The 22276-nt window shown below is 36.7% G+C and overlaps 4 protein-coding genes across 10 annotated transcripts; 1 reads left to right on the top strand and 3 right to left on the bottom strand.

Annotated features, from left to right (window-relative positions):
• On the top strand, window positions 140-2442 carry LOC18767700. Of its 2 annotated transcripts, XR_002272775.1 has the most exons (5): window positions 140-391; window positions 618-721; window positions 1063-1160; window positions 1877-2008; window positions 2110-2442. XR_002272775.1 is itself a non-coding variant. In XM_020569594.1 (4 exons), the coding sequence occupies exons 1-4, from the start codon at window positions 205-207 to the stop codon at window positions 2246-2248; spliced, it is 528 nt and encodes a 175-aa protein (XP_020425183.1). In that variant the 5' UTR covers window positions 142-204; the 3' UTR covers window positions 2249-2442. The 2 variants fall into 2 exon arrangements, 1 of the variants encoding a protein (XP_020425183.1); XM_020569594.1 differs by lacking the exon at window positions 1877-2008 and having other exon boundaries at window positions 142-391.
• Window positions 3501-7155, bottom strand: LOC18767334 (cyclin-dependent kinase inhibitor 3). Of its 2 annotated transcripts, none has more exons than XM_020553880.1 (3): window positions 6231-7155; window positions 4270-4464; window positions 3501-4125 (listed from the first exon to the last, which is right to left on the bottom strand). In XM_020553880.1, exons 1-3 carry the CDS (start codon window positions 6752-6754, stop codon window positions 4056-4058), a joined length of 789 nt encoding a protein of 262 aa, XP_020409469.1. In that variant the 5' UTR covers window positions 6755-7155; the 3' UTR covers window positions 3501-4055. The 2 variants fall into 2 exon arrangements, with proteins under 2 accessions (XP_020409469.1, XP_007199362.1); XM_007199300.2 differs by having other exon boundaries at window positions 4270-4473.
• On the bottom strand, window positions 10591-14032 carry LOC18768771 (E3 ubiquitin-protein ligase PRT1). 2 transcript variants are annotated; one of them, XM_007201426.2, is made up of 7 exons: window positions 13676-14032; window positions 13536-13564; window positions 13195-13374; window positions 12755-13033; window positions 12447-12650; window positions 11724-11809; window positions 10591-11218 (listed from the first exon to the last, which is right to left on the bottom strand). In XM_007201426.2, exons 1-7 carry the CDS (start codon window positions 13747-13749, stop codon window positions 10868-10870), a joined length of 1203 nt encoding a protein of 400 aa, XP_007201488.2. In that variant the 5' UTR covers window positions 13750-14032; the 3' UTR covers window positions 10591-10867. The 2 variants fall into 2 exon arrangements, with proteins under 2 accessions (XP_007201488.2, XP_020425297.1); XM_020569708.1 differs by having other exon boundaries at window positions 13195-13337; window positions 13676-13737.
• On the bottom strand, window positions 15685-22121 carry LOC18766393 (transcriptional corepressor LEUNIG_HOMOLOG). 4 transcript variants are annotated; one of them, XR_002273064.1, is made up of 19 exons: window positions 22007-22121; window positions 21815-21909; window positions 21336-21424; window positions 21083-21180; window positions 20727-20836; window positions 20329-20621; window positions 20148-20223; window positions 19907-20018; window positions 19751-19800; window positions 19401-19661; window positions 18804-18875; window positions 18333-18554; window positions 17795-17936; window positions 17595-17704; window positions 17209-17358; window positions 16847-17002; window positions 16627-16765; window positions 16303-16500; window positions 15685-16209 (listed from the first exon to the last, which is right to left on the bottom strand). XR_002273064.1 is itself a non-coding variant. In XM_020570849.1 (19 exons), exons 3-19 carry the CDS (start codon window positions 21365-21367, stop codon window positions 16066-16068), a joined length of 2334 nt encoding a protein of 777 aa, XP_020426438.1. In that variant the 5' UTR covers window positions 21368-21424; window positions 21815-21909; window positions 22007-22121; the 3' UTR covers window positions 15685-16065. The 4 variants fall into 4 exon arrangements, 3 of the variants coding, with proteins under 3 accessions (XP_020426438.1, XP_020426437.1, XP_007201209.1); XM_020570849.1 differs by having other exon boundaries at window positions 16627-16743; window positions 20329-20612; XM_020570848.1 differs by having other exon boundaries at window positions 16627-16743; window positions 20329-20615.

A 22276-nucleotide genomic window follows, 5' to 3' on the forward strand; every position in this document is an offset into this window, starting at 1 on the left:
AATGCAAAGAAGAAGCCCATCCTTGTTTATCTCTATTTTAAGAGCCCGTTAATAGTCTCAATCAATTCAAGCCCATATGACCATTAGCCAGCCCGCAGCAAGTTGTAACTTGTTACGATAAGGCAGAAAGCAGCAGATCGGACGAACCGCAACAACAATGCTCAGTTGTTCATATCTCTGTTTTCACCATGCACTCAGTCGCCAATGGATTTGTCTTCGTGGTTCCGACGCAGCCTCTTAAGGAAGAGTGAAAAAACCAAAAACCCAGATCCCTCTGAGCAAACTCTCCTGCCCCGAAGTGAAGAAGAAGAGCAACTGGGAGTCACAGAGGAACTGATCGACCATGTCAAGTCTTTCACTTTAGACACTTTCAAGAATTTCCCTCTCCCAGGTATGTGAAGGGGAAGAGCTTTATGAATTTTTTGCTTGTTTCGGTTAAATTTGATATTGGGTTTTTTTGGGTTCATTTGGTTTTGGGTAAATAATAAAACTCTTAACTTGGGTTTCTCTGCATACATTTGAATGTGTTCATCAGTGTGCATATATGGACTGTAATGGGTTCTTTCTTTTCTTGTTGATGGAATTAAATGTTGTGCATTGAATTGATTACTGTGCAGATGATGAGGGAGCTGAAAATTCTCCGACAACTTCGAGCAACACTCAAAAAGATCTATCTGAATGGCAGGAAAAACATGCCACTCTTGTGCTCTCAAAAGTGAAGGTTGAATTCTAGCTTCTTGTTTGTCTTTATAGATTCTTGTATTTGATGTCAAATTCATAGCTCTAAAGTTGGTTTAACATGTAACTTTGTATATCAACAATTACCCTTACAGAATCCTGCTCCCTGGCCTTAGAGGAATTTTCTCTAGCAACTAGCAATTTGAAATTACTTTCTAATTGGTTGGTGCCTTTGATTTTATTAAGTTTTTAGTACGAAAAGGACTGGTTTTAGTCTCAGGAGCTCAGGAAATTGAATTAGACACTAAAAATGGGATTTTCCAGGCACCAGCTGCATCATACAACCCTTTACGAGCATAATTGTGGATCTTTCTTGTTTTTCAGGAACTTTCCCATCTGAGATATAAACTATGCCCGGGATACTTGAAGGAGCATCAATTTTGGAGAATATACTTTCTGCTTGTAAAGAAACAAGTGGCTGAGTAAGTATTTTATATGTTTCGGATTTTCAAGTATTTTGCATCAGCGTTATTTAATAAGAGCATGGTTCTGAATGATTGATTAGTTGTTGAGAGGATTTAGGAGTATTCTTCTAAATGGTTTACTGTCAGATAGTATTCTGTATGAGTGACAGGGCAGGAGGCTAGGTGATGAATTTCTATCTGATTTGTACACGAGTGTTTGGTCACCTACAGATTGCTCCTGATGGAGCTCTAGACTCTTATCCTCTTCCTATCATAAGGCCAGAAAATTAATCAAGCATATGTTATCCACTAATCTCAACACTATTGAAAACTCTACATCCAGTTGGCATTGGCTTAGTCAATCACATAGGCTGTGCACCTCCACCATTTGAATCTTCTAAAGGAAAGCAAACTGAGTTGACGTATCAAAATTTGCTTTGTTGGGAATCAGATAGCACCAAGCTCATGATTTAGTCTGACAACGTGAGGCTTATAATGGATCTTGACTATCTTGGAAGTTTTTTGTTGACAACAGGATGATGTGTGTGTAAAGGGTAATTTAAAAAGCATAATATGTTCCTGTCTTCTTTTTGAAAGATAGAGAACATCAATTTACGGATGCAAGCTAGAAATAGAGATGCATAAGAGTCCATGACTAAATTTCTCCAAACATGTGTCGTTCTTCTTTTGAACAAGTTCCTTTAGATAATGTTTAGTATCTTCATATTGGCCAGCATGATAAGGAGTTATCCCAACAAACATTCATGACTGAGTTTGTTCCTTAACAAAAAATTCATTCAAGAATTAACGTGATAAGAAGACTGCTTTGGAATAATGAAAGTTGCTTACTCATACAACTAACTTTGGTATGGACTTTTTTCTTTTCTTTTAATTATCGTTGTTAGCAACTTGGTTATCATTTTAATATGCGCACTCATTAAACGTGGTTTCCTGATTTGATTATCAGATACGAGCTGCGTGCCATACAACTAGCAAGGCTGAAAGAAATGGCAGTGGAGAATGAGAAGTCTACAAATTCCATTGTACATGAAGTTGAAATGTCAGAGGCAAAGCAGGGAGCAAGCTTAGCCCTTCCAACTCCATAGCTTTATGCATTTCTTTTTAGGAGTAGGAATGTATTGGCTAGTCGACTGACTGATCCACTGAACAGAAACGTATTGGAAAAATGTAGAATCGTTTATGCATTCTTTTTCTTTTTCTTTTTTTAACTGTGCAGACGAAATAGTAGTTTCTTAACGGCTTTCATATTAGAGCTTCCCCAGTAAGGATTTTATGTTGAGATTGGTTAAAGATTTCTAATCTCAGTCATCCATTAGTAATGGGTTAGATAATTCACATACAAGTGATCCAATGGCTGAGTTTAGAAACTAATCCTCAACATAGTTTTATGTACTACATGCAAAATCATCAGAGTCTTTGTTTGACTTTCCAATGGTTGATTCCTTTAAGAATTGTGGAGACCTTCTGAAGATACGTCAGAGAGGTAATGTTCTTTTTGGATCTGATGAGGATATATAATGTTTGAAATGGCATTGAGCCTCAACCTGGGCTGGCTTGGGTCGGATTTGATATTATTCATCTATAGATCTTCCGGGTTCGTCCCATAAAAAAAAGAGATCCTTCGGGAGCTTCTATAATGAGAGGGTTCAATCCAATTGTCCATAATAACTTTGTAATTGATCGAATGGCTATTAAGGACTCTGCATTATTCTTGTTGAGTTCACCTTTTTCTCTTTCACTACTTGGCTACCCTTGCAAGTGGATTTCAAGCTTTTACTATACAGCCAAATTCACTGGCAAGTGGCAACACCGAGGCATATATTCTTTCAAGTACAAAACGAAGTGGTGCAAAATCGAAAAACCACACATCCATTTGGACTCGATAGCAACAGCCAAAAACCTCACAAAATCACAAAATCACAAAATCTTCTACTTGTGATGAATTCACTGCAGAACCGTACCATGTCCCCATGTGAACTTAAGAAGAAATAAATAAAATTCAATAAAACTCAATCCCCACAACTCTCTATAGTATACACATTCATGGTTTCATGCATGCTCAGTTCAGTAAATGCCCACTTGATTGACATACTGTTTAGCTGGGTCAGCTTTGGCACCACAAATTTAGAAGGGAGAAAATGGTTGATTTAACAAACTGAATACCAAGGGATGCATGATTTGTTTTCTGTAGATTAGAGAAAGAAGAGAACCAATTAAAAATTCTTAGTTTGAATTTAACCAACCAATCCAATTGGCTCCATGTATCACTCCATACAAGAAGTTAAAATAAGCAATAGCAGAAAGCAATCTTACATATCTAACAAGGAAACAACCAAATCAGAAAGCTATGTCACATAAGATTCATTCACATACTTGGATGGAAACATCAACATCAAGGGCCATACCAAAAGTGCAGGGTTATGATCAATTTAATTTAGTCATCAATAGAATGCCAGAAAGAAATGAGTTAAATTTATTTCCAAAGAGCACATGCGCTCATTGGGTCATCCCTACCTAAATATAGACAAAGGTTAATTTCAGCGAAGAAAAGGTGAAAATCTAGCAATTTGATATACCCCCCCATTAAAAATGACACCGACAGAGTCAGAAGTCACATAAACCATTCATGCGAAAGACCATCCACTCTTTTCCCCAATCTCTTATCAAACGATCCCTTCATTCTTGATCTACGAATGTGGTTTTATACTCTACGGGCTACTTTCATAGCTCTGTTATTAATCATCAAATGACCGTCATATCAGTTCCCTTGATATGGGGCTTAAAAGGTTATTTAGGATGCTGCACCCGTTCATTCCCAGTGCTTCCTTCGAATGCTCAACAAGAAAACAACTGAAAGACACGGTATCAGAACCTGAATGATAGAGGCTCTGCTTAGGGAATCACTTGCTCCCATTCATATCTTCCGGGAAGGGGCAAATCACTGGTGATGTCAAAGTTGTATCTGTGAAAATCCAACAAACAAATAAGAGGATTTCACGGTATTCGTGGGTGCATGTAGCCCCCACCATTGCTAATCTATCTGCACTACAGAATAAAACATAAATCAAAATCAGTTAAAGTTAGTGCTGCAGTTTAAGTCACATACTTCTCAAGGAAAATTCTCTGTTGCTCCTGCTCGTGTTGGGCAAAGAACTCCTCCATCTCAAGTGTCGTTGGGATATTTCTTTGCATATCATTTCTAACCCTCCGGTGAGTTGCAACAGAACTTGTCCGCCTTGTGGTGGAACCGGGGGTTCCAATAGTGTTTGACTCCCTTATGAAGCTGCATGGTGTGCTTTCTCTGGTGCTCCTGTACAGAAACACGACAAAAATCAATAATAACTCTGCAGCCTTGCATCTAAACATTATTCACACATACAAACACCCTTCATGTAAAATCTTATGCCAGCATTAGACTGCACTCCCGACAAAGCTAATATTAACCCCAGCCCTCCTCCATCCTTCAGAAAGTATATTTCTTTGGGAGACTTTGGAAAAGGCCAAAGGAGAGAGAAATTTTTTAAAAGAAGCCAAAATGGACAAAATTGCCCTTATTTATTTTTGGATTTTCTTAAGAATCCTTTACATTTGCATGTCTTTGATTTGAAAGTTGAGAGGTTTTTCTGTCTTTTTTTAAAAAGCTTTGGCTTTTTTCAAAAGTGAAAGTTTTTTTATGACTAAAACCTAAATTTACTTATTTGTGTTTTGTGTCCTTGACAAAAATATTATTCGCACACTTACAAGCATGACAACTTAAATAGTATCAAAAAGAGAAGAAAAAAAAATAAGTGCATTGAATAAAACAAGCTCCAGTTTGGCAGTGTATGCAATACAGAAAAAGCATGAGATCTGCAACTTTTTGTCATCTACTACTAAACCCCAAAACTGAGCGCCCAACATAAATCACTGAAACTAGGCCCCATGAAAATGATATGTTATTGCTAACACAAATGAAGCGGAAGAGCTATTGCTGTCAGTACTGCAAAAGATAATTTTATTTTTTCCTTACTTCATCATTATGGGCACGCCCGCTTTTTAGATATGCTATTTTCCAAATTAAAAGAGAAATAACCAAGCTGGAGAAAATGGATTTTTACCCCGAATACCAACTAATAATTTGTCCCTCTTCTCGTACTAGTACTAACAGATGCAAACAATGTTTCTAGTTAATTACCACGTTGATAAGCAACTTTGCAGGAGATCATTGAGGGCCTAAACTAAATTGACAATGGCCTCTAACAATGACCAAAATTCGACTTTGATACTAACTCTACATAGATAATGCACAAATATTAATTTGCAATTAATATGGAAAAGTAGCCTTTTTGAATAATTCATTGAAGCACCTCACGTGTCACAAACATCACTAGCCTTTTTATGATAGCATTAATGCATCAAATGAAGGTGAAAACACAGAAATCAATCAAATAGTAGGACACCCCAATGGCCGAGTTCAATTTATATATGTTTGTGGTGGTCTAGTACCTCGAAAAACACACAGAAAACACAAAAATCAGATGACAATGTAAATATCCCATCTTCTTATGTTCTTGCAGCAGCCTGGTAGTCTAGCTTACGAAGATAAGGGAAATGACAACACATAAAACAACCACCGAAAAATACAAACCACGAAAAGCAAATGACTCTGACTGTGTGACTCAAAAGCCAAAGCAAAAACGTTTCAAGGGTATACCACAAGGTGTCAAAAAACACAACCCGTTTCATGAGAGGGAAGAGGTCAAGGGAAATTCACATTTTCATGTATGAAAAGAAAGCCCATATCTTTTCTTTCGTATTTTTTTTCTTGAAATTTATTATAAAAATAAAACCCAATAAAAGTAGACACAAAAAGTAACCAAAAAATATTATATTGACACAAACTTTTCTTTTCAATTTCAAGAAATGCTGACACAGTTAACCCCACCATCACTAACAATTGCAGAAAATCATATTTCATAAACAAGAGGCAAAAGGAGACAGTGAAAACAACAGAGCCATTCTTCAAAAATGAAAAAACAAACCTCATTTCAACCCACTTGAAATAACACACAAAGAAGCAAAATATACCTGTCTCTGGCTTCAAACTCCAAGTTGTTTTCCCCAAATGACGCCTCAACGCCCAAATCGCTACCATACTCGGCTTCATTTCCAAAATTACCAAAACACCCTTCCCCCTCCTCCTCCTTTCTCTCAACGGACTCAGCCCAGCCAGAGTCCAACGACGAGCCCACACTCAACCTCGAATTGGGCCTCGAATCCATGGCCCTTCTTCGGCTTTCTCCACAACACCCTCTGGGCTTCTCCAAGGGCTCAGCTTCGCTCTGGCTCTGCTTCTTGGCGACGTCGTTTCGCAATGGGGGTTTCTCGAGACGGCGACTCCTGAGCTGGAGATAGTACAAGGAGGAGGTATCTGGGTCAGGTTCCACAGAGGGCGATTGGTTCTGGTTCTCTTGCTTCTGTTGTTGCTGAAGTTTTTGGAGGGCTAGGGTTTTGGCTCTGGTTCGAACGCCGAGAGAGGACTGCGGTGAAACGGAAACCTCCATCACGGCAACGTCACCTGAGATTTTAGACTTCTTCATGTACTTCCCCATCTCTCTCGGCCTAGGGCATCTATCTCTCAGTCAATTTTCTTTCTTCCTCTGTTTTTGTTGTTGTTGGGTTTTAAGGTTGGATTGAATGAGAGCGACTGTGAAAGCGGTGACGAAAGAGAAGCGTAGGAGAGAGAGAGAGAGAGAGAGAGAGAGAGAGAGAGAGGGAGGGACCAATTTTGTAAGCTGAGGTGATGACTAGAGAGAGAGAGAGAGAGAGAGAGAGAGAGAGTGAGAAGGTTTTGGGGGGAGAAGACTGAAATGAGAGGGAAAGAGGGAAGAAAAAGTTAGGGTTGGGGTTTAGGGAACAGTGGTACTTTATATCTATATTCTCGTCGTATTTTCACCCTTCCCTCTTAAATTATTTTTTGTGGACCCATTTCTATTTTCTCTATTTTCTTTTTTATCTTTTATATAAAAAGAAATTTTTTATGATAAGTTTATTAATTAAAAACAAAAATATTATCTTAATAAAATTTCATATAAAGATTTTAGCTTTTTCACTAACAAAAAAAACCCTAAACCCTAAAACCCTAAAAAAACCAATTGTTATGGATTTGCATGCAATTTTATTGAGTATCAAAAAGGTACTATACTATTGAGTACTAAATTTTTGTCATTAATTTCATATAGAAAATTATGGGTTTTTAAGGGGATATTAAATCTCTTTGTTTTTGTTTTTAATTTTTTGAGGATCTTTTTTATTAAAAGGGTCGATAGAATATAAAAAAAATTTCAATTGAATATTATAAAAAAAATAAGGAGGTAATTAGGGTGAGTATTTGAAACCTATATTTTCCTCTCTCTTTTTTTTCTCTATTCTATATATTTTCATAAGCTGAAGTTCAATTATTGTTTAATCCAACTAAAATTTCCTTATATTCGATAAGAAAAATAAATGTTACTAATTCAAGGAGACAACTTATTCAAGTGAAAACTAATTCAAAGTCTTCCACTTTGAATTGGACTAAATTGTACAAAGCCTTTAAAGTCTCTCAAGTCTTCAATTATGGAAGCAGTACTGAAGGAATTTCCTCCTGCTTAATTAATGGAGATGGGAGTTTAGGATTACATCAATATGCTTTGTTGACTATGAAACTCCAAGCCACTCGCAAATTACATTAACCAGAAATTTGTTAGGATTCAATATCCTATGTTCGAAAACTAGTCTAATTAAAATGGTTTATAAATTATGAGACTCGTTTTTTTTTAATAAACCGAATTTATAAGGGCAAGATCTACTCATGAACTCGTAACAATCTGGTATAAGCCAGGGCTACATGAGAGTGTGAACACCATCCTTGCAAGCCAGTTTTGTAAGTTCAAAAAAAAAAAAAATTGTGAAAGCAATATGGAAAGTAATTATACACCAAAACCAAGACATACAAAGTCAAATAGATGGCGGAGAAAATTCTATGCCATACAGCATTTTGGCATTTAAGACCATGACTCATCGCATTGCATTAATCAAGTAAACAGTAATTAGTTGAAAGTTTAACATCCCACTAAGCAAAAGTATTTTTGTATTATTTCATTTTAAAAGTGGATAACTCGTTGAAAATGGCTTTGATCAATAGTTTACGATTCGAATTTTTATGACACTTTGTCAATATATGTGAGAAAATATCGCTTGTATCAAAATACTCTTATAAATATCTAATTAAGAAACTGAAAAAAAAAAAATTCAATCATTTTCTTTGTTCGTACAAATTAGAATATCAAATTTTGAAGAAATGTTGTTTAGAGAGAAGGGTAGGTAAAGGTTGGTGATGCGTACTAATAATTTATGCCTACCTATCTACTCGATTTAAATTCCAATTTAGATTTTTTAAAAAAATTCTTAAGCATGTCAAAACTTCGATTTTTGAAAATTAATATTTTGTTTAGGGGGTTAGACAAATTTCAATCTGAGATTAAGGCAGATTTGATGTGTGAATTTGAAAGAGGTTGGTTTGTTTCCCCAACCTAAAACAAAATCATTACCCAAAAAAATAAAACAAAAAACAAAATCATTACAAACTTTCACTTCTGAGAGTTTCTTGAAATGCTCAAAAAACTCTTTAACATGATGATGTTGATTTGGCATTGGCTTTATGGTTTTATTTTGGATTAATAAATTAAACTTTTCCCCCGAATTTATGGCTTTTTAGTTTTTAGTACAAAAATTTGTGTGTTTAAGCGCAAACACCAATGCCATCAACCTCAATTTAATTCCTTAAAATGGTAGTACCGGCATCGTAATGGAATCTTTTTATTTCCTCCCAAAATTCCCGCCAAAACTCTGTCATCTCATTGGTGCAATCAGAATGCAGCTACCGGTCCACCTCACAATCAAATGCCAATTTATTTTTTTGACTTACTTTTTTTTAATTTTAAAAAAAAAAATTAAGAAGAGAAGCTAATGCAGAATCAAATTATTGAAAGACCCCACCCACCAACACTTTCATATTGAACATACTTCTTACTTTTATCCACACAAATTTTGGTTGTTATTTGCTTATATATAAATGATTGTCGATCGTTAATGTATGTGAATTCTTTACATAGCAACGATGTACAGTCGTTTACATATATATTGGAGCTACAGAAGCAAAGCTCTTGAAATTTGAACTAAGATAACAAAACAAAATGTGGAAAGAGTCGGAGGGTAAAGTATGAAAAGTTGTAAATTTTATTTGTATTTTTTTCAACTTGAAAATCCAATGAATGCCATATTTTAAGGTAATTTCAAAGACCAACCAAACACTAGGTATGAAAGTTGTTAAGTTCATGGTGAGAGAAAAAATGAAAATCAAACACTCTATTAGACAATGTTATATGAGACTTGTTATGTGACATTTGTGAGTCACTTCTAATCGTAAATGCATGTGAATCCAACAATTGCTCTCACATACATCAACGGTTAAAACTAAGTGATGCTCCAACGCCGGTTATCGACCCTAAGCATTCCCCTAAGTAGCACACGTGGAAGCTAATGGAATTTACTTGTTCCCCAAGACCCTTTAAACTAGTATTGTTCAAACTTCCAAGGGGAATCTCCTAAAAACCCCAAACCAGAATAGTCCATTGATGACACAAATTTCACTGCGTCCGTTCCCTCTGATTTTTAACCTTTTTTCCACCGGGCTCTGTTATTCTTTCCCTAGGGGGGCCAACTGCCGTACAGGTGGCCAACGTGTAGACTGCTCTACCCAATCATCACTCCCTCTCTCACTCACATCTCCAAAACTATTTTCAATCGTTTTTTCACGTCCTCCCGCTTCTCTCTCTCTTCAGGTGCCCATTTTGCCTTTCATTCATCACGGGTGTAAAATATCGCATGATATGTAACCCAGAAAAGATAAAATAAAATATCGCGTAATATCACAGCTTGCGTAAACCGCGGTTTCCGAGGAGGCTGGTGGTGACAGTCGGAGGAGCAATCACGCACTGACACTCAGCAACTACAGTGACCCTCCCAGCCAATCAGAGGGCAGGTGGCTCTTCCTTCTCACGGGTCCCTTATTTCTGTCACTGACACGTAATTTCAACGGGCTCCGTCGGTAGATGTGTGGCCCGACCTGTAGCCACTCATTCAACTTATGGCCTTCTCTTCTAGTGCATTTAAAAAAAAATTATGTTGTAATTTATCCTAATGGATGATTAGTTCGGATTGACTCGACCTCGTTTAGTTTGTGTTAAGTAGTTGTGGTGTTTGTTTGGGGTTCTTACCCCCCAGCTCATTAAAAAAAAACCGTTACCCTTGAAAACTAACTAAATTTGTCCGAAGAGTCGGCCGCGATGTTGTGTGTTCGAATCCCTTCCCCAATAATACAGAATTTTGAAACCAATTACTGTCGTTTTTGTTGGACTACAACTACAAATTTCATCTATTTGCATAAATTTACATACACTTACAAGAAATACATTTTCTAAATGCCATACATATGACTGAATGTTGTATAGACCAACCGAAGTTCTAAAACTGTACAATCATGCTTCTTGATATGAACCCTAAACAGAAATTTATTAACACTGGGGAAGCACAGCATTTTCAACAAACACTACTGTATTCCAAAACCCTACATTTAAATACGTAACTACTAAGCTGCGGTTTTGCTGGGTTTTAATCATTTCTCAATCTGAGGTTAAAGACTCATCTTGTTCGTCTCCACTACTAGTGGAGGGAGCATGGACAGCTGATCTATTCTCGGCATTTTCCTGAGCATCAGGAGAAATGGTTCCTTCTGAACTAATACTAGCGATAATGAGAGCAAGAGAAATATCATCTATGTCTCCGATCACTAGCTTTAACTGATTACGAATCGAGTCCTTGCGTACAAGCTTAAACCTATGTTCCGGTGTATGCTGCTGATTAAATCGACCTGGAAGCTTAGAATTGGTGTTATAACAATGGCTGCAAAGGTCGAATCCTTTTTTCTCGAAACAATCTAAGCAATTGTATCTATCCCCAAGGATGGGAAACATCTGCAGACAAAAACCAAGATGTTACTGAGCTGCGTAAACTTTATATACGGTGACAATGAGCAGGGGAAAAACAGAAGAGAAAGACTGATCTAATCAACCTCCAATTTTACGCAAACGTAAAGCAAATATAAACGAAAATGTCTAAGTACTTCCACGGGAATTGAAATGTTATAAGATTTTTTTTTTCCAAGAAATGTTATAAGATCATTGGATCTTATATTATCACAATGTCAAAGTTGCAGGTCTGCAGTGAGAATATTATGCCCACTTTACACACGCTTAACATAACAGAAAATGAATTAATACATATTTTAGTCCAAACAGTTTTAGCATGTATCAACATCTCGTCCAAAAGATTGGTTTAAAGTTTAAATGTCCACATTGCATCGCCACAAACACATGAACAATAAAGCGAAAAAGATGTTTTGAAAATGTATTGAGCAGACATGTCATGCCACTAAATCGAAGCATACATGTTCAGGGAAAGGGAGAGTTAGAAATTTACCCCACAAGAATCACAACCAAATCTTATGTGAACTGGGTCAGACCATGGTGATAACTTCTTTCTTTGCGTATCAGCTTTTGTTGCACCTGCGATGATACACCAACAATATAACTGGAAAATGTAAGATATGACCAATTCACACCATAGCACTACAGCAGTATAGCAAATAAGCTCAATCATAAGATATATATCAGCAACATCAAACCCAGGTACAATTTTTGTGTCTCATTCTATGGTTGATACTAAGGCGAAAGTGACAAAAGCAATTTAGTTTCTGAGGTATTTGATAATTTCAAGCCTTGATTAAACAAGTTGAGAACCTTTTATGTATATTGCTTGTTGAGCAGTGAAGGTCAAAAATCTTCCATTAATCATATTTATAGGTTTGTAATTTAGCTTTGTTAGTGAAATAACCATCCAAGAAAAGTAGCAACCTATGTAAATTGATGTAATACTTCCAATCTGGTAGCAAATAAGATTTTGAGAGGTTATTCATAAACTACATGCTCTCAGTATTATTGATGCAACTCTAAGCCTAGGATGCCTAAGGAATACCAGGGGCAAAGCATATAAACTCTTCTTCATCTATTTTCAAATGCTATATTAAATTAAACTAAAATTAAACCGCACAAGTACTATGAATCATGCGTAACGGATGCATGATTCTATATCTAATAAACTTAATCATCAGAATCAAATGGAATTGAGCATTATTGGACTTACAGGCATTTGGGTTCTCATGCTTGGAATCAGCTTGTTTAAGCTGTACAGCAGCTCTTCTAAGTGCGTATTCTTTTGGAAATTGCTCCTCCAGAAAGTGTCCAAGCACCAAACAAACTTTTGGAAATCCTGATGGATGAGAACTTTGACAAACGTTACATCTAAGCATCTGTTCATCTGGTTTAACAATGCAACTTTCACAATATACTGTACAGTTAAAAAAAAATGAATATTAGAATAACTGCACATACCAATTCAGAACAGAGGACTGAAACCTGATAACATATAATAACTTTGAGTGTTCAACGTACCGTGGCCACAGTTAAGAACCACAGGATGAAACGACAGTTGCTTGCATGCGGCACATATCACATCAGCAACTGAAATCCGGTCGGCACTCCCGCTATCCGTGTTTAACAGGGAATTCTTTTCTTCATCAGTAACATTCCCAGTTCCCTCATAATCTCCACCACGGGTTTGCTTAGGACCAGCTGTGCCATTATTCTGAATATGTAAGTCTTGACTAGCTTGTGAGTTGCATCCATGTGCATCTAACTGCGGCGAGAAGCAGCCGCTTCTCTTCTCTTCCTCTGCAACATTCAAAGGTAACAATAAACGCAATCAGAATTTTATGGAAACTGACCTAAGTGAAATCAAATATGATCGTTAGTTAGAACAATTGAAGCCAAGAAGAATAGAACAAGATAATAAGAAGAAGTTTAAGAGGATTAAAAAATGAAGCAGAGCATACCAAGAATTTGCAATTCCCTTCTCTTATAGGCAACAGGGTACTTCTTGAGTAGCAAAAAATGAAGCATTTGACAGATGGTTGGAAAATGATTATACTCATGCCTACAAAGCGGACATTGAGATTGGCCTAGACTGCTCATCGATCTGTGCACACACCAGAAACACGAAACGTGACCACAAGCTGCAACCCACAATAAAAATACATAAACAAAAACAATCAAATAATCAAAATTATTTTGATACGATATGTGTGAGTTTGCAGTAGCCCTAGACTTGGGTGTTCGTGTGTGTTGTTGGTGACTCATGTCCATGAAATTTAAGCAACCAAGTATGCCGACTTACAGAGCACTATAGGCTTGTAAAGAAGATCCCTGCACCGTCCAAAAAACAAAATTGCACAGAAATCAGCATAAGCAAACGCAATTGTATTTACACAGCAAATTGCTCAGAATTCAGAGAGTGTATAGATTTGGGATACTTACAAACAAACGCAGCAGATGAAGGAATCGGGGATTTCCTCCTGTTCATCACCTAGTGAAATTTGATTGTCGTTCATTGAATAGATTTGGTGGCTAGCGCTGCGAAACCCTAGAGTTGGTGGAGAGAGAGAGAGAGAGAGAGAGAGAGACAGAGCGAAGCAGAGGAGGCAATGAAGGTGTGAAGATTCTACACAGGCAGATTTGTTAGCTTCCTCTGTTGAACGTCACGTCTAAAATATGGCGGTACCTAATTAGTTGGAAGGCGTGTGTTGTTGTTGTGGAAGCGCTCGGTGTAACCATAAAACGGTGGTTGTTCTTGTCATATACAACTGGTCTTCGAGGGATCGAAAGCACGAGATCAGTTGTTTACACCAGTTATATGCAATGTTATTTAGGAATGTGTTAAAAAATGCACGCGCACCGAATGCGTAAATTGTTACAAGAGACCATATACTCATATTTGATACACCGTGTCATAGGGAAGGTGTCAATAGAGGTTGTAATTTTTTGTGGTAAATATCATGAGGTGTCCCCACACTTAAAGGGTGAGATTAATCTCCGTTCAGAATTCGGCTAGCCCCTTGCCTCAAAGTGCTGTTATAGGGTTTCAAATCCCTGTTATTGAGGCACCAGGTAGCTCATCAATTGGAGGTGATAGTTTACCAATCGCACTACACCTTGTGATTACAGAGGTTACAATTTGGGAGACTTTGGAAAAGCCCAAAGGAGAGAGAAAATTTTTAAAAGAAGCAAAAATGGACAAAATTGCCCTTATTTATTTGTTGCTTTCCTAAGAAATCCTTTACATTTGCATGTTTTTAGTTTGAAAGTTGAGAGGTTATTCTGTCTTTTTTCAAAAAGCTTTGGCTTTTTCCAAAAGTAAAAGTTTTTTTTATGGATAAAACTTAAATTTACTTTACAATTTTGAGTTAGGCTATATTGTCAAAATTCTTGCATACAACTGTTGTGTATAACTTCATTATTTCATTATTGTAAAATGCAACGGTAAATTAGGGTTAAATGCGTGAAAGGAGTTGTATGTAACAATTGTGTTCAAGATAATTTTACCGTCTTAGACATGCACGTGCATGGAATTCGATTTATTGATGTTGTTTGTCCCCATAGTTTTATGTGTAAATTTTAGATAAAAGTAAGAAATTAAGATGCACGTGCTGTAGAAAAAGTCTTGAGCACAAGGGAGTACGTTAAGAAACAAAACAATAATTTAGACAGAAAAGAAAAGTAATTTGAGATTCTTAGGTCTAATCTAAGCTATGATTGGTAATAAGAGATAACGGTTTCATTTCAATCTTGATTCGCAACCCCACCACAAAGACATAACAACCATCACCATCGAAGTCGACATGACACCTATCTACGTCGACGTTGTCTTGTTGCCATGTTTTTTTTTTTTTTTTTTTTTTTTTTTTTGTAAATTTAAAATTTTATTTATCATTTTGTCTGATATTGTGGTCTCAGACAGAGAGAAGAAAAAAGATCTTGTAGTCATGCTTGCTTTTGTATTCAGCCACATTTGAAGGAAGATGCATGATTAGATAATATTACAAACAGTAAAATAAAAATTCGATCCCCTAAACAAAATGACATTCTTGCCTCAATTCATGTAAAGAGATACTCCTTCCTGTGAATCACCATTTGACATATATGCAAAAATAATTCATCAAAAATACGAAGAAAAAAAAAACTTATGCACACGTCAACACTGCTATTGGCAGAAATGGAACATTTTTGCTCACAACTTCAACTCAAAGTGTACCCTCACCACCCTTATCAACATTTAACATATGTCTACTGATATAACCATGGTTTCATAAATACAAAGTAAAGAGTTAACTATGATTATGCTAATGAACACGTGTCAAGTGTTGAGAAGAGTAGTAAATGTATATCTTAAGTTAAGGTAGTGAACAAAAATATTTCCTTGTCAGAATTGTAGGAGGAAAGTATTTTCCTAGAGATTATGGTTTTAATTTGATAGCCGGGCTCGTTAATTCAGTGAGAGATTTATGACACTTTTTGTTATTAAGTTAATTGTTTGACAATTACAATGATATTGCAAGATTTTTCCTAATAAAGATAAAATACCCATAAAAACAGGCACACAAATCATTTAACCATAGAAACTAAACTTAAGAAATTACATTAGACAAAAGACCTAACCCGACGGGAACAAAGAAAAAAGAGTTTTTCTACTAGGATCTTAGATATAATTACTATATGATATTAATACTTTGAGAAACCCTGTCTACAAAACTATTTACCATACTTGAAAACACCTGCATATATATGAACTCGAAACATCTGCCACTGAGTTTCCCCCTTCCGGATTTCTGAATCGAGGTTATAAGATGTTACCACCATGGTACTTAAATTTACTTCCATAGCTTGACGGAGCTGTCGTAACTTGCAGATGCAACCATTCCAGTGTCGGGTGACTGCGCAAGAGCTGAGATTATATTCTCGTGTGCCGAAATTGTCATTCTCTTGTTCTCAGTCATGTTCCACAGCTCCAAAGACTAGCTCGCAAGCATAAAAGCAAATATTAGCAATAAATCGGCTTTTTACATGATAAGATGGCTCACTCACATAGAAGAGTTTAAAGAATTTACCGAGATTCCTCCAATGGCCAAGAGAGTTAAATAACTTGGGTGAAAAACACAAGAATGAAACTGGTTGCCGTCAGAGCCAAGCTCCTGAATACACTCACTTGAAGCTAACGACCAAATCTTCACCAAGTTCTGACTGACAGATGCCAGATAGTCTCCATTTGCATCCCAACAAATGTAGTTTACCATTTCAGAGTGTCCCTGAGAATGAGGATGATGAGTTAAATCATATAACTAATGAGATCTAATTACTTGTTCCTAAAGCAACAAACCAACATTTCCAATCAGAATATAAATTAGTAAACCCCATATTTACAGGCATCGTACCTGTAATGAGTGTGTTTGCCTGTCAGTTTCGACATCAAAGATGGAAACCATTTTATCTGATGCTGCTGCCAGCAGTTGTCCAGTTCTTGGTTGAAATCTCACTTGTGCAGTACCTCCCTATCCAAAACAATAGAGACAACTTTTCGGGTGATCAATGTAGTTTTCATACAAATAAAAAAAATGTAAATTTAGAAGAATGAGATCAGAAAGATTTACAAACCTTGGAATTATGAGTACAGGAGAATGGGTTGATATTCCAGTAGCGAATTTCATTGTCATGATCACAGAAACAAAATAAGTCCGTCTTCTTAGGGTGGAAGTCAAGGGACATGATAGGTGAGTTGTGCCCTGTATATGCTTGTAAACAATAGTTTGGCTGCCACAAAATATAAATAGGTCAGCAATACTAGTATAATGAAAGCGGATACGAATTAAACAAACTTCACATCTCATACAACATAGCATGTAAAACCAGACATCTAAAGGCTAGAACTACGCTAAAGAAATATTAATTTCTGTTAGGTACACCCCTATTGTGTCAGCTGAAGCAGACAATGCATAAAAGAGATCAAAGACAATTACATTGGCTGCATCCCATAATCGCACAGATTTGTCAACTGAAGCTGTTGCCAGCTGGGATGAATTTGGTCTAAAACGAACATCTGTTATGACTAACTTGTGCTCTTCGGGAGTACTCTCTGTCTGCAGGGTATCCATGTTCCAGAGTGTCACCTGACATATATAACAAATACTAATTATTCTCATTCTTTTAAGCTCCAAAATCAATTATACCATTTCCTTGCATGCATAAAAATAACTATATCATCAACTGAACCAGCAGTTTCTAACATTTATGTTAGCTTGACCTCTCCATTCCGTCAAACATGTGCAGGCGTACACTGCTTGTTTGAAACAGTGTTTTTGACCTTGATAGAAACTAGGCATGCATTGTTATACTGTGTATATACCTTTTTGTCATGTCCAGCGCTAGCCAGCAGCTTCCCGTCTGAAGAAAAGTGACAGCAAGTAACTTTGCTGTTTCTGGTCCGTATGCAACCAACTTCACCAAATGTAAAACCTGAATAGGAGAATGTGGCCACAGCTTAAGTAGAATGAAGAAATTTTTTCCAATTCCCCAGAAGATACAATGTATATAATATCAAGTTACCTTTAGAACACTCTTTATGGTGCCCTGCAGGACTCTGCTTTAGTGTTCCATATAGATCCCTCATGTTTTCCCCATCATGTGACAAAAATGATTCCACATTATCTTCTAAAGAACCAACATCTCCAAATCGTTCTATGTCATCCTGCACTATGAAAAAATGCTCTTAGAAGTAGAATCATTCCACCTATCTTCCTCGTTTCCACATCCATAAAATATCAAAAAATTTTGATACTCAAAATTTATTGATAACAACGATTGCTCAACAATCAAACCAAGCGTTTTGCAAAGTTGACTGATTTCAAAGTTTTTTTTTGGAAAATCTTGACAAAGTTTATACTTAAAATTGATAGCTCAAGTACTATACCCATATTTTGGGAAAGAATCAAATATCACAAGTACGAATATGAAAAGCAGCACAGTCCTTTTCATTAAAATAAGAAGCAGCAGCATATTAGAAACCAACCCAAATACGTGTACTTCCACATATCCCGTAAGTAAACTGTATGCCATTCACATCCATATTTTAAAGTGAGCATACCAGTAAATTGGAAGACGAAGGAAGGCCTCCTGTTCCTTCTGGACCATACATCATCAAGCTTTTTGGTATGCTGTTAACATGCTGCAGACTACTGGCTGTGTTAATTCCATCACCAGGTGTGTGAGTTGATGCGGGAGAACTAGGTGAAGGGCCAACAGTGTTTCCTGTGCCGGTGCTGTTGGCAAGTCCAGAAGAAGAGTGTTGTTTCCTTTTTCTGTTATTCTGCAGGGAAAAAAACGGCAGAAGATGCTGATCAGCTTATCTAAATATCAGGTCCTAATTGAAAAGGAATAAGATGGTAGCAGGAATCATATCATCCTTGTCTATAAATTTGGTTCTGTGAAACAGCTCAAGTTTAGTAATAAGCTCAAAAACTAAATATAGCAATAATTTTCCATGCCCAAACTTGAATCCGTAACCAAGGGCTGATGGAAAAAGTACAAAGTTTAGTTCTGCATAACTATGCACAACCTGTTGCAGTTGCTGCTGTTGCAATTGTTCATGCTGTTGGGAGGAAGAGTGTTGCATCTGGGCCATTTTTATCTGTTGAAAACCAACAACGCCTAAGATATTTTGAACCTTGCAAAGAATCAATGTTTTTTAAAACATTAAATATAAAAAAATCAAAAGAAACAAAGACTGTCAAACCAGTGAAAATGTCATAAAATGCCTAAAAGGCAAATTTTGCAGAAAATGGTGCATAAGCATCAAGGACAATAGATTTAACAGTATCCTAAACTCTAAAACCCTAATACTAAAAACTGGTTTAATATGCTCTTTCCGTCTTTTGGGGCTGTTAAACACAATGAAAGAAATAGTGATTAGTGTACAATCACCTGATTTATGTTTTTAAGCTCCTGAAGTTTCATATTCTGGGGCAATAACGACATAGAATACATAACTTCTTAATCATTATAGGGCAAATACGTCACATACCAAAACCATAAAGGTAATCGACTAACATAAATAATGTAAGAAGGTAAAATAACAAAGTTTCTAATCTCTCTGTGTATGCGTACTTTGAATCCTAATCCTCATGAGACGAATCTATGACATTAGAAAGGTTACCTTTGGTGAACTTGATAGCACTGGAGAGCAGATAGATCCATCATTCCTAGTAGCTTGACCATCTTTTGCATTCAAACTACCCCTGGGCAAAAATCTACGAGGATCCATATCTCCGTAGTTCGTTGAATTTCCAAGGTTACTTTGTGCCTGAGCCTGTGCCAAGATTTGCTGTTGTTGAGATGCCAAAAGGAACTGATTTTGGGTATGAAGATTTGGCTTCTGTACTTGTACACCCAAGTTTTGTCGTAATTGGTCAATTCCCTACATTATGGAACAGTTATCACAACAAAGAGTTAAACTCACAATAGAAAGAAGAAACAACCAAGAAGAAAAAACCATATATAACTTACAGTTAGAGGCCAACCCTTCAAAGGAAGACCCGTAATACCTTGACTCAGTCCTGAAGGACGAAACGAAGATTTCATTTGTAAAATTTCTAAGCACAATTACCATTATTCCCAACATGTGGGGCCATATCTGAGAAAGGTAGGGTCAAGTATTGTCACCTGCACCACCCAAGCCAGATTTCGACTGTAAAATTGCTTGTCCATAAATTGATGAAGGATCCATAGGCAAACTTTTCTGAGTTGCACCCAAGTTAACTTCGCTTTTGATGTCCTACAATCTCCACAAGTCCACGCATTAAATTGCTCAGTATGCTAGAAAAAAAGAGGCAAAGAAACCAGAATATAATAAAGTTGAAAAAAAGAAACATGCACGGAGAGTAAAGGTAGTCTGAGTAGTTACAGTGGTTAAAGGAGTTCGACCCTGGATTTGCTGCAAAGCAGCTGGCATGTTCCCAGAATTGCTTTGTACCAACTGGCTGAATCAACAAGAACCAAACAGATGAACGACCCATTCTTTCCAGGCAAATGAAATGAAGGGAAAAATAAAGCTCAAATAACTACAAAAACAGAGGACAATTTACCCTTGTGGATTTGCAGCTGATTTGAGTAGGGCCATTCTATTGGCATCAATAAGCGTAGGGGATGTCTCCGAATCCATCGAGTGAGGGTGCTTCATACGCTCTTCATACATTTTCATGGCTAGCACACTGGCTGAGGGTTGCCCCATTACTCCCTCAGAGTTTATAGCATTTATAGAACCACCCAGAGCAGGATGATTAGGATCCCTACGCTGTAACTGAGCATTGCGCTGCTGCAATAGCTGCAGCTGCTGCATCTGTAGCTGTTGTTGCTCCCTTGCCTTAATCTGCTGTACCTTAATTTCATGAAAACATATTCAGGGGGAGAAAAAAAAAAAAAAAAACGCAAACAGTAATTTTTGTTGTTGAGAAGATATGAAAATCTAAATATATGAAGAAACCTCAATGTAAGCAGCAGCAGCCTCTGAATGCTTCTCATTTGTCCTTGCAATGAATATGTCCCAGAAAACAGACCACCATTCAAACAGGAATCCTCCTGGTGCATCAATTGCTGCACATTCAAATCTAAAACAGGTTTACTCTCTAGAAAATCCCAACATATATACTATAAGACATTCACACCAAAATCTACTTTTGAAAAGAAAAAAACATATACTATCAAATCATGCTGTCGCAGTGGCCATAAACCATAAACCATGATATAAAATGACGTTCTGCAAATGCATGCTAAGTGGAATCTTCAAAATCACATAATCAGTAAGCTGATAGCGAATGAATTAGAAACTGACAACATTACCTACTGGATCTGTAGCAACCTTCCCTTCAGTCATAAATGCGTTTGCGGAAGCAATCAATTTTCTTTTCAACAGATAATCATGAATATAAACATCAAGCCTGTAGCAGAAAAGCAAATCAATAACTGGGTAAATATCAAACTGATGATCAATTCACAACAGTAAAAGGAAAGAAACAACACCCAGGAACAAATTATCATATAGAAAATTACAAGCAGATAGAAAATCAAAAAAATTGATTAATGCAACACTTACATCTTATCAGCTTCCCAATTGCTCTGTGCCATGTTTTACCTTTATTAAATATCTCCAAACAAATGAAACACGAGCAACCACTGTTTGGCCTGCAATTATATATCACCACCCACAGCTTCAGTATCCCCTCATCAAGGTAAATTAAATGATCATTCATTTGTGTAAAACAAAGAAAAAAACAAAGAGAGGATAAATTCTGTTTGGTTCCCAGAAAACCCGAAAAAGAAAATGGAAATTCAACCGTTGTAGTTTATTATTTCACAATTATTAGCTCAATTATGACTCGAACTTCAAATCATCTGTATGAACTCCACAGAAATTTTTTAATTAACCAAAAGAAAAATAAATCATATAATGCACAACTTCACGAACTTTTCCCTCCATAATCCTCGGGTTTCAGAGCAACCAAACAGAGCAAAACTCAAAACCAAAACCACAGAATTCCAACAGTTCTCATAGAAATTCAGCTGAAACCATACCAGTGCAACAACGGATCAACGCCTACAGTACCATTCCACCAGATCTCCACCTCATAAACCCGAACACAAACTTCATCAACCAAAAAAAAGAAAAACTACAGAAAAAAAAATTCAGCAAAGATTTAGCTGACGACCATCTTCTCCTTAAAATGAATTGAAATTTCGTGACGTGACAGTGATCTGAAACCTTACGTGCTTAATACACTTAAACGAGTGTGAATTTTTTTCTATGATCTCCCTTTTTTTCCGAGAAAATAAATGGACTCTTTCTTGAGTGTAACTGAAGTAGAAGAAGGGCCTTCGAGCTTTTAACAGTGAAAAAGAAAAAGGAAATAGAGAGAGAATCGCGACCAGAGATATTAACGGAGGGTGCTTATTAGGTTCGGAGCCGAAGCTGAGGCTTTGTAGTAACGTTTGTGTGAATTTTTTGTTGTAGGCACGAGGTTCGGAGTTTGGCTCGTG

The sequence above is a fragment of the Prunus persica genome, chromosome G8 (assembly GCF_000346465.2).
Source record: "Prunus persica cultivar Lovell chromosome G8, Prunus_persica_NCBIv2, whole genome shotgun sequence".
Lineage (NCBI taxonomy): Eukaryota > Viridiplantae > Streptophyta > Magnoliopsida > Rosales > Rosaceae > Prunus > Prunus persica.

Bases quoted from the DNA above. Each gene is read 5' to 3' on its own strand.
- LOC18766393 (XM_007201147.2), bottom strand. From the start codon at position 21,367: ATGGCACAGAGCAATTGGGAAGCTGATAAGAT. The intron at 16,501-16,626 runs GTACGATGCCTG...CCTCATTCTCAG, and splicing joins GGCAAACACACTCATTACAG to GGACACTCTGAAATGGTAAA. The intron at 16,210-16,302 runs GTAAATTCTTTA...CTTGCGAGCTAG, and splicing joins TGGCCATTGGAGGAATCTCG to TCTTTGGAGCTGTGGAACAT.
- LOC18767700 (XM_020569594.1), top strand. From the start codon at position 205: ATGGATTTGTCTTCGTGGTTCCGACGCAGCCTCTTAAGGAAGAGTGAA. The intron at 392-617 runs GTATGTGAAGGG...ATTACTGTGCAG, and splicing joins CAAGAATTTCCCTCTCCCAG to ATGATGAGGGAGCTGAAAAT. The intron at 1,161-2,109 runs GTAAGTATTTTA...TTTGATTATCAG, and splicing joins GTAAAGAAACAAGTGGCTGA to ATACGAGCTGCGTGCCATAC.
- LOC18767334 (XM_007199300.2), bottom strand. From the start codon at position 6,754: ATGGGGAAGTACATGAAGAAGTCTAAAATCTCAGGTGACGTTGCCGTG. The intron at 4,474-6,230 runs GTATATTTTGCT...GTTTCTGTACAG, and splicing joins GAGTTTGAAGCCAGAGACAG to GAGCACCAGAGAAAGCACAC. The intron at 4,126-4,269 runs GTATGTGACTTA...GGATTTTCACAG, and splicing joins CAGAGAATTTTCCTTGAGAA to ATACAACTTTGACATCACCA.
- LOC18768771 (XM_007201426.2), bottom strand. From the start codon at position 13,749: ATGAACGACAATCAAATTTCACTAGGTGATGAACAGGAGGAAATCCCC. The intron at 11,810-12,446 runs GTAAGTCCAATA...GTATCATCGCAG, and splicing joins GCATGAGAACCCAAATGCCT to GTGCAACAAAAGCTGATACG. The intron at 11,219-11,723 runs GTAAATTTCTAA...TTTTGTCTGCAG, and splicing joins TTGGTTGTGATTCTTGTGGG to ATGTTTCCCATCCTTGGGGA.